The sequence below is a fragment of the Somniosus microcephalus genome, chromosome 5, assembly GCF_052327205.1.
Source record: "Somniosus microcephalus isolate GS21.2 chromosome 5, FLI_Smic_1.0, whole genome shotgun sequence".
Classification (NCBI taxonomy): domain Eukaryota; kingdom Metazoa; phylum Chordata; class Chondrichthyes; order Squaliformes; family Somniosidae; genus Somniosus; species Somniosus microcephalus.
Window position 1 is genome coordinate 161,633,410 of NC_140991.1, and position 18,148 is coordinate 161,651,557.

Genomic DNA, 18,148 nt, shown 5'->3' on the forward strand with positions numbered 1-18,148 from the left:
CGCTCCCTCCCCCCCGCCGGAGGCCCTGATTGCATCGGCCTCCGACCGCGCATCAGTGGCTCCCGACGCGTGGACGGAACCGGGGGGAGGAGCGGTGGCGGCGCCAGCCTCAGCCACGCCAGACAATCTGTTGGCCTTGGAGGCGGGGCAGTTTTTTCTGATGTTCCCCACCTCCTTGCAGGCGTGGCACCGCACACCGTCCGACGTCCAGAAGGCGCGATAGGCGGTCCCCTCGTGGAGGACGGCGAAAGCCCCGTCGGTGTCCTCCTCCCGCGCCAGCTGGATAAACAGCTGGCGCCGGAAGGAGAAGACGTGGCGAAGGCTGGCTTCCCGGAAGCCGAGCGAGATGGGTGTAATCCCCAACCTCACCTCCCCAAGTTGACGTAAATGGGGAAGGAGGAGCTCACCAGGAACATAGGGCGGGACGTTGGAAAGGACGATCCTCTGTGCGGTGGCCTCGAGAGGATCCACCGGCAGGAAGGTCCCGCCCATGGTGAGCCCCTTGGAGACGGCCAGGGACACCGCCCGCTCCGACCCCAGGAAGAACACAGCCTTCCCATACATTTTTGAGGCCGCGACGATGGCTGAGGGGCCGACAACCTCAGCCATGGCTTTAACGCAGGCCTCAATGGTCATAGTGGGGTGAGTGTAGCTCTTCACCCCAAGCTTTTTTGTTATTAGTCTGAATGGTGACGGGGCAGCAGAAGCAGTGGGAGCAGCTGTGGCTGTGGCTGCCACTCCCGCATACGTCTTGGCTGGCCCCGTCACTGGCGAAGATGCAGTCGCCATTCTGGGGTGTTTTCTAAAAAAAGGGCTACACTCACCCCAAGTCACAGGCCTGAAGGTGTTAATGTGGCCTCAGGTATTTTTTTTGGTCCTCAATTGAGCAGAGGGAGCTGTTTAAATTGAAGGCACACCTCTCCCCCTTATTGATTGAAACTGGGAGAGACGCCTTCTCCCCTCTGCTCAATAGGCAATTAATAATTAAAGATGAAATGAGGTGCCTCAGAGAGAAAGGCAGAGAAAGACAAAGAGAGAGAGAGAGAGAGAGGGGGGGGGGGGAAGGAGGGAGGCCGCAAAGGCAGGGTCACCACTCAGGATGGTGGGTGGGTGGGTGTCGGCAGGGGTGCACTCTCCGATGAAAAATTAAAGTCTTTGAAGGTGGTCTTCTAGCAGGGGGAGAAGATGTCTTCACCTGGGAGAGCTGGAGACGCCCCAGGCTCAGTCCCACACCAGGTCTTAACGATGTACAATTGGGCTGATCACCTTGGCAGCTCCAGCTATCCCAGGTCAGGCAATAGGAAGGGGTGCTTAATTAGTGGTGTGTGTGGCCTAGTGTTTTACAAGAGCCACACACACACACACCCCTTGATGATCCTGCCCTTTTTTCTTCTTTTCTCCCCCCACCTAAAATACAAAGTCTTTGGGAGAGTGCACCAAATAACACCCATCTGAAAGATGCTGTTGTTCTTCCCTCCTTCCAAACAGTTGGTAGTTGTTGGTTGTTTCTCTCCCCTCTCTCCTGGAATGGAGGCCAATTTGGGGAGGCAGTAATGGGAAAGGCCTCTCCCCTGGTTGGTGTTGTTGCTGGCCTCCCTTCTCCTTCTCCTCCTCTGTCCTCTCTCTCCAGGCACCTCAGTTGCTGTAATGATGGTGGAGGTGGTGGTGGTCTAACGATATCCTCCTCTTCCTGGTCAGGAGACCACCACTTTACACTCTCCACTCTCCTGGTTTGTCTGCTCCTTCTCCTCCTGCTGACTGAGGCAGCTGCATAGGCAGGAAATGCTGGAACAGAGGGTAACTTAAGACTGACATACAGAAGCCTGCTATGGCTTTATATACAGGGGTGGTCACTGCCGGTACTGCAGTATAGAATCAGTTCTTCTCTTAAAGGTACATACACAACAATGGTGAACCCGAGGATGTTGATGATGGGGGATTTGGCAATGGTAATGCTGTTGAATGTCAAGGGGCAGTGGTTAGGCTCTCTCTTGTTGACGGTAGTCATTGCCTGGCACTTGTGTGGCGTGAATGTTTCTTGCCACTGATCAGACCAAGTGTATTGCTTAAACTCAACATCTAAGACAAAAGAGTTTCATTTTAAATTTGGAACACTTGGCCTAGCTAAAAATTCACATGAAAAGATATTCAGAAACTTTATCGTTTGAAGTGAGATAGAACTTTGCTTCTATCCCATGGTCTTCAACCAGAGCCATGATCATGGCTATCTAGTTTCTTCTCAAATCAATTAATCTGTGCTGCAATTAATGGCTCTTCCTGACTCATTTCCTATTAACTTAAGGGGTTCTGTGGGACTTACAAATCACAGCACTGAAACACATACTTGGTCACTTACTGCCACGCAGGATGAGCTTCAGGCATTTGTCAGTGATATCCTGTACTTTGTAATATTCAGCAATGAACTAACGTTGTACCTGCTATTCAGTGTGAAAGGAGATGATGCTGCTGGTCATCCTGACTAATCTGTTTGATTGATATGGGTGCGGCACATTACCTGATATTGCAGTGCTAGCTGGGAAATACAGTTAAGGACAGCAGTGACCTTGCCAATCAGAGACCATGTTGTCCCTATGTTTCAAGTTGGCTACGGGTATCCTTGCTGCAGATGGCAACACTTTGCCCTGCTAACCTTCAGCAAACTGAAACAATTGTTGTTGGTTGGCAGATAGGTGTGCCAAGGTCTACAGATATGGTACAGGGCCTGCTGATTTCCATCTTTAACTTTGTACCATTGCAACCAAGAAATAATACATTTAAGGAGCTTTAAAAATAAATTTACCTTAATGCGATACAAAAAAAGCCCCAACATTTTTTCAGAAAAATAAATATTAATATACATTTGAAAAATATGGAAAACAATACTGTATTAAAAAGGTAGTGTCAACATTTCAAGAAAAAATACACACAAAGGCAATTTAAAAGTTTCTTTATCAAAGGAGATTTCCTTGTTCCCAATCCAAATGGACAATATGGCCCAAGCACTGTGCAAGTTTTTTATTTTAATATTTTTGCATCAAATTTGGGGTCTTAATGAGGCTGAGGCTTGAATGGGCACAAGTTCAATAAATAAATTCTTTAAAAATTCAGAAGACTTCATAATAGCAGCCCAGAAATAAATGGGCTCAGGCTTGCTCTCTCAATTGAGCATTCCCTGTGCCTGGTTGCAGACCGGTCCTTCTTGTGCACAGGATGGCTAAATCAGTCCTTATTAGGTAACCTCAAACTACAGTTTATCACTGACAGACTCAAAACAATATGCATATTAAAAAAAAAACTTATGGAATTTGCAATGTGAGCATTTAAATCTTGGTGTTGCACTATAGCCTCAAACCAGGTATAATGACATACCTTATAGGATATGTGAGATACACTGAAACATACCTGATGGTTACCAAGGAGCATTGTGCTAGCCTTTTCCCTGCACTTTTTAGCCCGGTGTAGATCTGTCCCATTTCCATGGCCCCTTCCAGGCCAATCACTTCAAACAACTGATCACTTACATCTGAAAAACAGACAGTAAATTAAATAATCAATCAAATCAAAGACAGAGGAATGAAACTCAGTGCTTGCAAAATGTGGTGATTCAATCTGGTCAAATTATTCTCTTGATTCCTGTTCTGTGTCCAATCTCCATTGCAAAACACTTTTGAAAGTTTCATTACATCAAAGTCGCTATATTAGTGCTCATTTTTGTTGTTGTAATAGCTAAACAGAAAATGGACATTCCTGCACTTGTAATTGATCAGTAGTTGGAATTAAATTCCAATATTGTCCTCAGACAATACTTCTCACTTTCATAAATTCCAGATTGCCTTGAACCCTAACTAAGTTCTGAAATGATCAAACGAGTAAACACATGGAGAAATCCTTTGGAGTTTCTTACTGTTCTCTATTGGATCCAAGTTCATGGCACAACATAAATTGCCACTGGCATTACTGGGTTTTGGAGACACACATAACATAAATAGAAATGTCCTGTAGCATTTTCTGAGTTTGATTTTGTGCCATGAAGTATTAATAGGAGACATATCTCTGCCTCTGATCTCAGTTGTTAGGGATTTAAGGGGCCTTGATGGAAATAGTTGTGTGGAAAGTGAGATTTAGTGCACATTATAGAACAAGTTCCAGGATTAGAACAATGGTATAAATAGTTTGCAATGTGTACAATGCCAACAAGTTGAGAAAAACATTTCTGCTTACACAAAGGGCTGGTGTGGGGGCAAGGTGAAACCAGACTCCAGTGACATGATGGGTACCTTTAGTCATAATTGCCAGTATATCTCACACCCGTTTACCAGCAGGTTTTGACAACTTCAGAAACTTTAAAAAAAGACAAAAATGTGCGCAATGTAGACTGACAACTAATTTGATCAATGGACAGGTGATTGACGAGCAGTAGAACTAGCCAATCTTTAAATGATAATCATGGCAGACAATCACCAGACACCTATATTTTTAACAGACATGCTGAGAATCTGTGTGGTTGAGACAAGAATGGAATTGTATCGCTTGCACACCAAGATTGACACAACAGCTGCAAAGACTATAAAATGGAATTTAGTTCATTTCTTTGTTGCTGGCCATAACTAAAATAATTTGCCATTGATGAAACTGTGGAACTTTTACACTAAGCCAAAAAAATGTGAACTTGTAAACCAAATGTAACTATTTCATTCATAACGAGGGTAGTATGTGTTTGTTGTGGCTAATAGTATATATGTTATCGAGTCACCCTGCTTCTTTGGCATTCTGAAGAACTTTATGTGGGAAGTTGTGGTGCTTTGATCTGAATATAATGTTTTTAAATAAGTACTTTCAGACAATCTTGTTGTCTCCTTTCAATCCAAGCTGCTATCCCTGTGTTTTTTAAATGGATTATGATGCATTACTTTTGGATGCCAGACTGCAGATTTTCCTGACCCCTTCCCCAAGTCTGACGCTGGACAGGAACAGCACCCCCAAACTTTGATGGCCCAGGAGCATTGGAATTTCCTGCCCTAGGTCATTTACATAGCCTGGGGACAGCTCCCGACAGCTGTGTGTCCGGCCTTGGAGATTACGAACTTCTTGAGTATTCATAGAATCCTAGAATGATACAGCACACAAGGAGGCCATTCGGCCCATCATCGATGGAGATTGACAGCAAGGAGGTCCCAGATTTCGTGGGAAAATTCTGTGGCATGGGGGCTCAAGTTGTAAAAATCAACTTACCTTTAAATCTGTTCCTGGGCCCCTGAGGACCTTCTAGTGGGCAGGCTGTGTTTTCTGGTTGAGCTTTGGGCTGGAGCGTCCAGTAATCTTTTCTACTGAGAAGCGAGGTGGGAAGTCAGCAACACCCCCTTCCTCCCCATTGATATGACTCTATAATGGCCTGCACCTACTGTAGGTACAAGCCCAGCTTCAACCTCTCAGAAAAATGCTGGAACTACTAGGGCTATGTAAACACGGTGTTCCGCAGGAGCAAGGTCAGGAAAATCAATTTAAAGTTTTGCAGATCCATACTATTAAAAAAAAACAATCAGTGATTCCATCGAAGGACTACTTACTCGGTAAGTGTACAAAGAGCTTACAGGTGTAATGATCCTGACACATAGTTCAATAGTTTGTGATATAAAAAAATAGAGCAAGTTTTACTAATTCATATTCCTGGTGCAGAGCCTCAGCTGCTGGGAGTTTAGATCAGGAAATTGAAGTCAGAGGCTTCCATTGGATTTTACATCCATTCATTTTTAATTTTAAAAAGTTACCTATAGTTTCACATAAAGAGATTAAGGGCTAGAAATTCAGCTCCGTAGCACCCAATTTTTCAGTGCTACGAGTGCCATTTTGTGATAAAAATGGCGTCCGTGCCATGCGCGCATTCGGAGCGTGCGCCAGAAGTATGTTGAGTGGGCAGAGAGTGACGTCAATCAGCGTGCGACGCTGATTTGACGCCAGCACTGCCATTTTCGTCCTCAACGCTGGAGTTAATGCCCTATCTTAACCTCGCACAACTGAACATGCATTCAGCAGCAGCAAGGACCCCCCAGCAGTGATATTTAAAGGGATCAGCACCCACTCTAAGGTTAGCTGCTGATTAATTTCTACTGCCTCTGTATATTAGTGGAAGTGTTTGGAGCTTTCTAGAGTTGTTTAAAGTTGGTGAGGTGACAGGGAGTGGTGCTGCAAGTGGAAAAGGCCTTGGTTCTGACTTCAAGGGTTCTGGTCAAACCGTTTGCTCCCAGTCATGGGTGTTGTAGTTGTCATTCCCCTTGGCTTGTAGCATGACAGTGAGATGGAGCAGAGGCAGCAAAGAAGAGGACAAGCTGCTCGTAGAGAGAGGAGGAGGAGGGGGAGAAGGGCTCTCAGCAGGAGGCTTTGCCCATCTAGGGTCTTCCGAGCGCAATTCTCTTACCTCAAGCTGAGCCAGGAGCAGTGTGCGAGGCATCTGCGCTTTATGAAGGAGAGACTCACAGAACTCTGCCACCTCTTGCAACCAGACCTGCAGCCTCACTCCAGGGCAAGGACAGCACTGCCAGTGGCAGTGAAGGTGACCGTGGCCCTGAATCTCTTTGCATTGGGATCCTTCCAGGCTGGGGCAGGCGATATCTGTAACATCTCCCAGTTCTCCATCTACATAAGAGAGGTGGGAGATGTTCTTTATGCCAGGAGAGGGCACTTCATTGTCTATTCTCTGACCAGAGAGAAGCAGGCGGAGCGTGCACTTGGCTTTGCCAGGATAGCAGGCTTCCCCATGGTGCAGTGTGCCCTCGACTACATGCACATGGCTTTGCAGGCACTGCATCTAAATGCTGAGATGCACTGCAACCTCAATGGTTACCACTCACTGAATGTGCAGTTGGCGTGCGACCATGCTCAACACATCATGATGGTGAATGGCCGGTATCCTGGCAGCTGTCATGATGCTTTTATTCTGCACCAGTCCGCTGTTCTCTCAGTCTTTGAGCCACCACGCCAAACCAAAGGGTGGCTACTGGGCGACAAGGGCAATCCACTGACCACCTGACTCATGACTCTGCTGCGTGACCCACCCACACGTGGGCAGCTTGTGCACAATGAGAGCCATGCTGCCACATGGAATCTGATAGAGCAGACCACTGGTGTCCTTAAACAATGATTCCGCTGCCTGGACCACCCTGGAGGAGCCCTGCAGTACTCACCAGAGCGCATCTCAAGATTTGTCATGGTCTGCTGCATACTGCACAACCTCAGCATCATGAGAGCACTGCCCTTGCCACCAGGCATACTGTGACCAGCTGAAGAGGAGGAGGAGGAAGAGGAAGAAGCAGAAGAGGAGGAAGCGGAAGGGAGGAGGCAAGCCAGACAGCCTCTGTGCAAAACCTTGTGCAAAATTGGTGCTGGACTCTTCCAGGCTCATTGTGTGAGGGTGCCAGTCAGTTCCTTCTGTAACCTTTAGATGGCACCTTCACTTGTTTGTTTTCTTTGTTAATTGTTTCTAGCCCTTTGTTAATTGTTCCTTGCCTCCTGTGTTAATTCTTAACGGCCTGTTAGCTGTTCATGGGTTTCACCTGGTTTTCTTGGTATATAAGTTCTGTGGTTGCTTTCCTCTGTGCTCAGTCCTAACCAGGGACTAGCCTTCGCTCTGTGGCTGCTGGCTTTGACTAGCTAGCTGCGACTAGCTGGCTGCCATGGTTCTTAAGCTCTGTATTTAAGATGTTTCTAAGTCTGTGTTCTTGTTGTTCTTAGTCTTGATAAGGTGCTGGGCTGGACAAGCGTGTTGCTATGTGGAAGCTTGTCTTGAGTTCTGTATTGACAAGCCGATTACCCCTGTGGTAGCTTGTCTCGAGTCTCGTCTCGGCAAGCCGGTTGCCCTTGTGGTAGCTTGTCTCAGGCTCTGTATGGACAAGTGGGTTGCCTCATGGAAGCTGTCCTGAGTTCCTATCTTGACTAGCCGTTTGGTTGCTTGTCTCGAGTTCTTATGTATGTTGTTGTGTTCCTTGTGTGAATCTAGTTATGTGTGAATCTAGTAAAGTTCAAACAAAGTACTGTACATTTGCCTCTCGCCTCATTTCTGCACTTGGGTCCAGAACCTACATTACCCGGAGAGCACGGCCCCGTGTCTACACGGCCCCGTGGCCCCCACTCCCGTCACACATTGGCATTGCACTCAGGATTTCAGACAGGCCTGCCAATGCACCAAACATTTCATTATGTATACCCATCAGCGTTCTTCTGTAGGTCGCCCCATCAAAGTCCTCATCTGAGTCCTCTGCAGTAGAACTCATGTGCGACCTCACCCTCCAGTGAGCTTGCACCTGCGCTACCCTTTCCATCCTGCCCAAGTTGTAGGCCACTCATGCCCGGTGTCTCACCACGTGCAGGTCATGCCTCTAACCTATCCCATAAACTACATGGAGTGTTAGTATCTGAGCTGGTGCTGTGTCTTCATCATCAGTGTTCTTCTATTTCATGCTCCTCTATCCATGTCTGGCCAGGTGTCAGTTCTTGGCTCTCTGAAAGGAGACAGGCACAAGGGTAAGGTTGTGGTGAGGGGAAGGAGAGAAAGCAAGAGGTGCATGCTTACACCATTTGCAGCTTGTAAATCAGAGGAGATTGTGGGATGAGGGGGAAGTGGGATGTGTGAAGGAGGTAACGTATGAGGATACTGCCATCTTTTATTTTTTCAGCCCTGCCGCTGGCAGGGGTTAGCAATGTCCCTCCCTATAATGGCCAGCACCGTCTCCTCCATGGGGGTCAGGTTATACAGGCGTGGCTGTCCCCTGCTGGTTAGGTCCTGCTGGCACCGGTTGTGAGCCACCTTTCCCTGCAAGAGAAAGAGAAGTGTGCCACTAAATGTGATGCAATTGGGTGATATGCTTGTCATAGTTGAATAGCTGACAGTGTGTGCAAGCTGTGAGATGTGGGTGTGAGGATTGCAGCAGTGGATAAGTGTGTGAGGGTGAGGTGAAGCTAGGAATGTGAGGTATGAGTCATGTTTGGTAGAGATTGTTGGTAGGTGAGTGATGGGGATGTGATGCACTGAACAGTGTGTGAGGCTAGTGGTGCAGATGGTGGGATATGGCATTTGAAGATGAATTTACTGACCTTGACGCATATTTGATATCATTAAACTTCTTCTTGCACTGCGTTCAGGCCCACGACGTTACACTGCTGGCATTCACCAAGGCGGCTTTCTGCTCCCATTGGATTTTACACATTTGCCTGGAGGACCTCCTGGCCCCTTGTTGAAATATAACCTTTCTCCTCTTGTTGACCTCTTGCACCAGGCCTCCAGTGCTGCATTGGAGAACCTTGGCGCACACTCAGGGCTCCCTTCAGGTGTAAGATCATTCCTGCCTGACTTCTCTGTGCGACATAATTATTTTTGTGTTCCTCCTCTCACTCTGTTCCTCAGCCAGTTGAATGAGCTGCTGCAGGCAGAATGCACCTCCCCTTTAAGAGGTGCAGACTGCCTTTAAGAAGTGCAGGCTAGCTTTAATTGGTGCTAATCTCACATAAATTTGAGCCCCCTGCTGAGCGATCAGCCACTCAGCAGCACGTTCAGCACTGGGCTGAATGCTGTAATCATGCTAATCAGCAGGCAGCACAAAGTTAGCATGCTACCTGCATTCCTTTGAATGGGCACGGGGTAATCATGCATTTTGCATAGCGATCCCCGCATCCGTTTTTGTGGGCAAACAAATTTCTAGGCTGAAAATTAGATGAAGTAATTAAAGGCCAACAGTTCTAACAAAATCGTAGTCCAAATATAGCATTGTTATACATTAAAAAAAAATATTACGACAGATTTTCCTGTTCTTGCACCCAGCTGTATTGGATCACTGGGTGTAAAAATAAATCATATGTAGAGGATCACTTGCTGGTAAATTAATAGACAGAAAATTGGGTGGGCTCCCTTCAGGTGTAAGATCATTCCTGCCTGACTTTTCTCTGTGCACTGCCTCAGGTGCTCCAATATGCCCAGATGGAGGAATAGGAAAATCTACCATATTATGTCATTCAGTGAGATATATTCTTCAGTTTCTAAACAGCAGCAGAGGCATCTCTGGCATCTGTGACGAACGAAGATCTCCACCAAAAGATATCTCACGTGTTGTTAAATAGATTAACTGTGAACTATCAAATATATCAATGGAGCACACAAATGTCATCACCCACATTTCATAACATTCTACAAATATTCCCAGAAAGAATATTGCTCAATCTATGGCTTCATATTAGATCACATGGGACTCCTAAAATACAAAAAATGGGTTTATTAATATCCTTGTCTTAATTATCTGACAAGTTTTGGTTCAGTAAATTAAGAAGAATGTATATTTTTTTCTGTACATTACACCCTGCTGTTCTGCTGGATCTAGTGTGACTTCTTTGCTGTCAAAGTTGTGCTCTGCTATTGGACCATGCTGGTGGGAGCGTTGCCTGTCACTGAAAGGTAATCCTCATTTATTGAAGTTATTTCCTGGGTTCCTGCATGGGAACTCCACTGCTACTCTGGCTTTTGTGTTTTACTTTGCTGTTGTTTTGGTTCCTGGGCTGAAGTCTGCTTCCCGACTGGTCTCCTAGGCTGGGCCCTGCGTCTGGTACTTTGGGCTTCCTTTTTCTTCTTCTGCTGGTTCCCTGCCTCAAGCACTGCTCCTTTCCTGGTCCTGTCGATCAAATTGTACTCCTCCACTGGTCCCGTAGCTAGTATGGAGCAAAGGTTCAGGCAAAGATCAGTCCAGAAGCTAGCAGAGGAGCAAAGCCAGGTTCAGGAGTCACTGGAGGAGCAATCAGTGAAGTACGCTGAGGCATGCCTAGCAGAAGTATAAAGGCTCAGGGCGGTGATGACTTTAGAACGTAAGAACATAAGAACATAAGAAATAGGAGTAAGAGTAGGCCATACGGCCCCTCAAGCCTGCTCCGCCATTCAATAAGATCATGGCTGATCATTGACCTCAACTTCACTTTCCCGCCCAATCTCCATATCCCTTGATTCCCCTAGAGTCCAAAAATCTATTGATCTCAGCCTTGAATATACTCAAAGGCTTAGCATTCACAGCCCACTGGGGCAGAGAATTCCAAAGATTCACAACCCTCTGAGTGAAGAAATTCCTCCTCATCTCAGTCTTAAATGGCCTATCCCTTATCCTGAGACTATGCCCCCGAGTTCTAAACACTCCAGGCAGGGGAAACTGTTACGTCCGTGTAATAATAAGAAAAGGACTGCAGAGAACAGTACAACAGGAGTTTACTCAACGTGGTTCAAACTGCAACTGAAACAACAGATTACTACTCAACGTTATATAGAGGTGTGGTCACTGCCGGTACTACAGTATACATGAGCTGTAGAAAGTAGTTCCCCCCTTAAAGGTACATACATTACAAATCCTCCCCTTTTAGATTAACAGTACCATAACACTCATTTAACAATTAAATATCAAACTAATTACAATTAACACTTTTAACATGCAACATTAGCTGAAAATAGTCTATTTATAAATTCAGTCTTTGGGGAGGCTTCCTGATCCTTTCTGGATAGCGCCTTTCCCGAGTGTCTTGCTCTTGGTGCGGAGGTGATTTTGGCCCCCTGTCGTCGGTTGGTTCATCAGCTTCCGATGCTACTGTTTCTGGGGTAGATGCTACCTGTACGTCGGGTTCATCACCAGGTTTGTATGGGCGAGGCATGGGGTTGACTCGTTCCTGTGACTCTAGGATCTGGTCAGCATGGCGTCTCATGATGCTCTCCCCAACGTCCACTGTGTACATTAGTGGCCCCTGCCGTGTGCATATTGTTCCTGGTTGCCATTTCTCTGTTCGGTAGTCGCGGGCCAAGACTGGTTGCCCTACATTGAAGCTCCTTGTTGGCTTTTCATTGATGTGCTGGAATTGCTTACTCTCAACATCTCTTCGTACATTTGGTCTGAGCAAATCCAGACGAGATCTCAACCTTCGGTTAAAGAACATCATGGCCGTGGCCTGGTTGGTGACTGCATGTGTCGCATTTCTGTAGGCTAACAGGAAATTGTCCACCTTATGCTGCAGTGGAATGTCGTCATCGCACATGGCCTTTACTGCTTTTTTAAAGGTTTGTATGAACCTCTCAGCCAATCCATTTGTGGCTGGATGATATGGGGTGGATGTGTAATGCCTTACCCCATTCCTTTTCATAAATCTTCGAAACTCTTCGGACACAAACTGTGGTCCGTTATCAGAGCAAATCTGCTCTGGCAAGCCGTTCCTGGCAAAAATGGTCCGTTGGACTGCAATAGTTTTCTCCGTGGTAGTGGAGGACATTTTGATCACCTCAGGCTATTTCGAGCGCGCATCCATGGCTATTAAAAACATTGAGTCCATGAATGGACCAGCAAAATCAACCCGTTGCCATGGAGATGAGGGCCAGTCCCATGGGTGTAGAGGGGCATGTGGTGATGCATTTTGGGCCTTCTGGCATCCTGAGCAGCTCTTTGTCAGGTCCTCGATTTGCTAATCGATCCCCGGCCACCACACATAAGCCCTAGCAAGGCTTTTCATTTTCACCCCTCCCAGATGACCTTCGTGAAGCTCATTGAGCACTTTCTCCCTTAACTTGGGTGGAATTACCACTCGGGATCCACACATGAATGTCCCCTGGCATACTGACAGCTGTTCTCTTCTGGATGAGAATGCTGGCAACACTGAGTCGCAATGTGCTGGCCATCCCCTCACCGTCAAATCATATACCCGAGACAGTGTCGGGTCATTTCGGGTCTCCTTCACTATACCACCGTTAGTTACTGGCAAGCATTCAATTATAGTCGAATGAAATATTTCAACAGGATCCACTGCTGGTGCTTCAGGCAGTGGCAGGCGTGATAGCCCATCAGCGTTTCCATGCTGTTTTGTGCCCTTATACTCGATTTCATATTGGTGCGCCCCTAGAAAAAGGGACCATCTTTGTAGCCGTTGCGCAGTCATCACCGGAACGCCCTTCTTTGGATTAAAGATGGAGACAAGTGGTTGGTGGTCAGTCAGCAAGGTGAACTTCTGCCCGTGCAGATAGTGATTGAACCTTTTCACTCCCCACACTAGGCTGAGGGCCTCCCTGTCAATCTGGGCGTAGTTACGCTCGGCTGAGGTTACTGACCGAGACGCAAAGGCTACTGGCCTCTCCGAGCCGTCGGGGAATTTGTGCGACAGCACCGCTCCAATGCCATAGGGTGATGCATCACACGCCAACCAAATTGGTAGTGCTGGGTTGAAATGAGCCAACACCTCTTTTGATGTGATCAATGCTTTGCTCTTCTGGAAAGCTCGTTTACATTCGTCACTCCACTTCCATGGTACCCCCGTTTGCAGTAGGGTGTTCAGTGGGTGTAGTACGGTAGACAAATTCGGCAAGAACTTATGGTAGTAGTTCACCAGCCCAAGGAACGACCTCAGTTGTGACACATTTTCTGGTGCTGGAGCCTTGACTACTGCCTCAATCTTTTCAGGGGACTTATGTAACCCCTCTTTATCAATAACGTGGCCACAATACGAGATCTGCTTCTGGAAAAACTCGCATTTGTGGTGATTAGCTCGGAGCCCATATTCCTTCAATCTAGTGAGCACCTGCTCCAGGTTGGCGAGGTGATCACTGTCATTTTCGCCCGTGACCAGGATGTCGTCCAAATAACACTGGGTCCCTGGAATCCCTTGCAGGACTTGTTCCATTGTCCTTTGCCAAATAGCCGGAGCTGATGCTACCCCGAACACCAGCCGGTTGTATTGGTAGAGACCTTTATGAGTGTTGATCGCGAGGTACTGTTTCGAGGCTACTTCTACCTCCATTTGCAGGTACGCCTGGGCCAGTTCAATCTTAGTGAAGCGTTTCCCTCCAGATTGCGAGGCGAAAATATCTTCAATCCGTGGAAGCGGATATTGTACAGTGTGAAGGACTGGGTCACTGTCACCTTAAAGTCCCCACAGATGCGAACATTCTTTGGTTCCCCAGGCGTATTACTCAACGACCTCTTCATTACAGGAACGATGGGTGTAGCCCACTCGCTCCAGTCCACTTTGGACAGTACTCCTGAACGTTCCAAACCTTCGAGCTCTGCTTCAATGGCTGGGCAGATCGCATAAGGTACCGGTCTGGCCTTAAAAAACTTTGGGTTTGCATTATCCTCTATTTTGATTGTCGCTGTTATGCCTTTTAGTGTTCCGAGTCCCTGCTGGAACACTTCTTGTGCATCAGTTAGCATTTTTGACAGTCGTCCAGGTGTGACGTCGTCATCCTTTTTGGCATCTACGGTCAGTGCTTGTATGGAATGCCAATCTAGCTGTATCTTCCGGATCCATTCACGTCCTAGTAGTGGTGGTCCTCCATCTGGCAATACATATATGTCCATTTTTGGTGTTTCCTTGCCGTTATATATAACGTTCACCCTTATTTTTGCTTTGGGGTAGACTTTTTGCCCCGTGTACATCTTCAAGACAATCTTTGTATCTCTCAAGGGTATATGTAAGAATAGCCGCTTGTAATCCCTTCGGTTTATGACTGTTAGGGCTGATCCTGTGTCCAATTCCATTTTCACTTGGACTCCTGCTATCTTGAGCGTGACCCAGATAGTTTGGTGAACCTCCGTTTTGATCACATTATGTAGTTTCAGACAACCCAGCTCCTTGCTTCCGGAGTCTGCATCACTCTTCTGTTCGTCTGAACTACTCTCCGTCACCTTATGTACCTTCTTGTACTTCTCCTGTGGAGATTTCTTGCTGCTGGTTTTCTTTCCCGTCCTGCAGACTCTTGCTATGTGTCCTACTTTTCCACACTGTCTGCACACTTTGTCCTTGAACCAGCAATCCTTATGGTCGTGTGTTGTTCTGCCGCAGCGATAGCACTTCACTGTTCCGTATGACATTTCATTTGTGCCATATTCTTGCGGTCTCCGTTGTATCTCTGCAGCGCCCCATGCTGCTGCTTCGTGTGATACTGCAATGCTGAAAGCCTTGTCCAGCGTAAGATCCTTTTCTGATAGAAGCCGTTTCTGGGTTCCTTCACTTTGAAGCCCACACACAAACTTGTCCCTTAAAGTATCTGCTAGTCCCATTCCAAACTGGCAGTGTTTCGATAGCTTGTGCAGTTCCGTTAAATACTCAGCATTACTTTCATCTTTATGCTGGTTCCTTTTGTGAAACTTAAATCTTTCTGCAATCAGCAGCGGTGTGGGGTTTAAGTGGTCCTGCAGGATTGACACTATGTTTTCAAAATCCTTTTCTACTGGCTTCTCTGGGGTTACTAGGTTTCGTAGTAAGCCATACGTTTTTGCACCCATTGAATTCAACAATACCAGCGCTTTCTTGTCATCCGGCACTTCATTCGCCTTGCAGTATACTTCTATGCGTTCGACATATGTCGTCCAATCTTCGACTTCATTGTCGAACGCTGTGATACTGCCACTCTTTTGCATTTTTGGGTGTGGTTAGACTGGCTTAAAATGGCGTCTCCCGCGCTTTCCTTTCTTCCTTGCTGCAGCTTAAAATGGCGTCTCCCGCGCTGCTGCCAACGCCGCTCTCGGCGGTCCTCGTGGCAAATGGCGACGCCCTGTGGGTTTCGTGCGCTGCTCCTGCGCTGCTCCCAACGCCGCTCTCTGCGTTCCTCGTGGCAATGGCAGCGCCTCGTGTTTTCCTGCGCGCCTCTCTCCCCCATTGACGCTGCTCGGCCCTTGGCCACCGGCTGCGCTCTGCTCTCTCTCTCCTCTCTCCCCCGTTGATGCCACTTGGTCCTGAACACCGGCTGCGCCCTGTGCGCTCTGCCCTCTCTCTCTCCCCTGTCGACGCTGCTCGGCCTTTTTCTGTGCTGCTCGGTCAGGCTCTAGCCCATCGCTGTCTGGGAAGTGTCTGCGCAGTACCTGTTGCCAGCCCGTTTCGCTGGACCACCGTGACTGGAAATCCAATCCTGGCTCTCGACAGCCTCCCCTGCGATGTTCAAATCTCCACTGGATGACTGGGCGGTTGCCCGTGGTCGACGCCCGTGCTTCTGGACTCGACCTCCTTCCACTGTTCTCCAGGAGCGAATACCTGGGAGGTGATGCAGAGTTGCAGGTAGGTTCGAACTTGCTCGTCACCACTGTTACGTCCGTGTAATAATAAGAAAAGGACTGCAGAGAACGGTACAACAGGTGTTTACTCAACGTGGTTCAAACTGAAACAACAGATTACTACTCAGCATTATATACAGGTGTGGTCACTGCCGGTACTACAGTATACATGAGCTGTAGAAAGTAGTTCCCCCCTTAAAGGTACATACATTACAGAAACAACCTCTCAGCATCTACCCTGTCAATCCCCTTCAGAATCTTATATGTTTCAATGAGATCACCTCTCATTCTTCTAAACTCCAGAGAATATAGGCCCATTCTGCACAATCTCTCATCAAAGGACAGCCCTCTCACCCCAGGAATCAATCTAGTGAACCTTTGTTGCACCGCCTTCAAGGCAAGTATATCCTTCCTTAGATAAAAAGACCAAAACTGTGCACAGTACTCCAGGTGTGGTCTCACCAAGGCCCTGTACAATTGTCGCAAGACGTACTTACTTTTATACTCCAACCCCCTTGCAGTAAAGGCCAACATGCTATTTGCCTTCCTTATTGCTTGCTGTACCTGCATGCTACCTTTCTGTGTTTCTTGCACAAGGACACCCAAATCTCTCTGAACACCAACATTTAAAAGTTTCTCACCATTTAAAAAATATACTTTTTCTATTCTTCCTTACAAAGTGAATAACCTCACATTTCCCTACATTATACTCCATCTGCCACCTTATTGCCCACTCACTTAGTCTATCTATATCGTTTTGCAGACTCTTTGGGGGAAAAATTGGGTTGCTTTGCGCCTCCCGTTAGTGCCCCAGGTGTCGCTAATGGGGCGCAAAGCCCCTAGTGCCTGGACGCGGCGCCGCTAACACCTCCCGCAAAATTCAGTTGCGTCCCCTGACCTACCGCCGGACGCTATGTCTGACAGGGTTAGGGTCACATTTTTGCAGCCACGGCAGCAGAAATTAAAGGGCAGGTGCCGGGCGGCCATTTTTTTTGGGTCGCCTGCCAGCACCTGCCTCTTTTCGCGTCCTCATGCTGGGTGCCAGCCGTGATCGGTCAGCCCGGCACTCTTCTTGAGTGGCTGGGCTGTTTTCCCAGCACTCCACTCCCCGGTGGTCCAGCAGGGCCCTGGTGCGCACTGCGCTAGGTACCTCCCCTTTAATCAGGGGAAGGAGTCCTGTAATACCGCGATGCAATGTGCCGACACACGTAGTGCTGTTGCACGTAGTGCCGCAATATTGAATGATAGTGCCCCAGGAAGGAAGGGGAGCGCTTCCAGTAGTGTCCCGCCTCATGCTTGTAATGATCAATAACATGTCATTCTAGAGTGGTATACTAGATGGAGCCGTAGAGCTGTACTGAGCTCTATATTTAGTTGTATGTGTTTAAGACGACACTACCCACGATGCACTAGGCTACCCACAAGGCTGTAGTCAAGATGGCTGCCTGCACACAGAAGTACACATGCTGAATCACTACAGATGCTGTACCGAGAGAACGTGTACTGAATAAATGACTAGCTAGAAGCTAGCTGTTCATAATAAGAATGTCTAGTTATTAATGAGCATAACATGGTACCAGGATTGGTGAAGATCTGCTCAAAATTATGAAACGCGACATGGAGAATTTGAAGCCACCGGAGTTTTTGAATCTCATGGGAAATGTCGACTACAATTGGCGGACTTTCAAACAACAATTCGAACTCTACATTGCTGCCATCGGGTTCGGTACGAAGCCAGATGCAAGGAAAATAGAGTTGCTGCTCACGGTTGCAGGCCCACAGGCGATAGAGGTATTTAATACATTTGTATTTAATCCAGAGGAGAACAGAAACAAATTAGACGATGTGCTAAAGAAATTTGATACACATTGTTCTCCCAAAAAGAATGAAACCATGAGAGGTATGTGTTCTGTTCAAGGACACAGCAGCAAAATGAGACTTTTGATAGCTTTGTGACTGATCTGAAACTGAAAGCACAGACATGTAATTTCTCTGAGCTGAAAGCATCCATGATTCGTGACCAAATTGTGTTTGGTATTCATGATAAAAAGGTCAGGGAACGTCTGTTGAGAGAAACCGAACTAACATTGGAAAATGCTGTG

At 47.2% G+C, this 18,148-nt stretch overlaps 1 protein-coding gene across 1 annotated transcript in view; it reads right to left on the bottom strand.

The window, feature by feature from the left end:
• The window catches only part of dgkb (diacylglycerol kinase, beta), a 1,409,408-nt gene that overhangs the window by 269,904 nt on the left and 1,121,356 nt on the right, over positions 1-18,148 (bottom strand). The window contains exon 20 of the mRNA XM_085988391.1: positions 3,403-3,523. Within this exon, the coding sequence (XP_085844517.1) occupies positions 3,403-3,523 (121 nt within the window). The remainder of the gene's footprint in view (positions 1-3,402; positions 3,524-18,148) is intronic.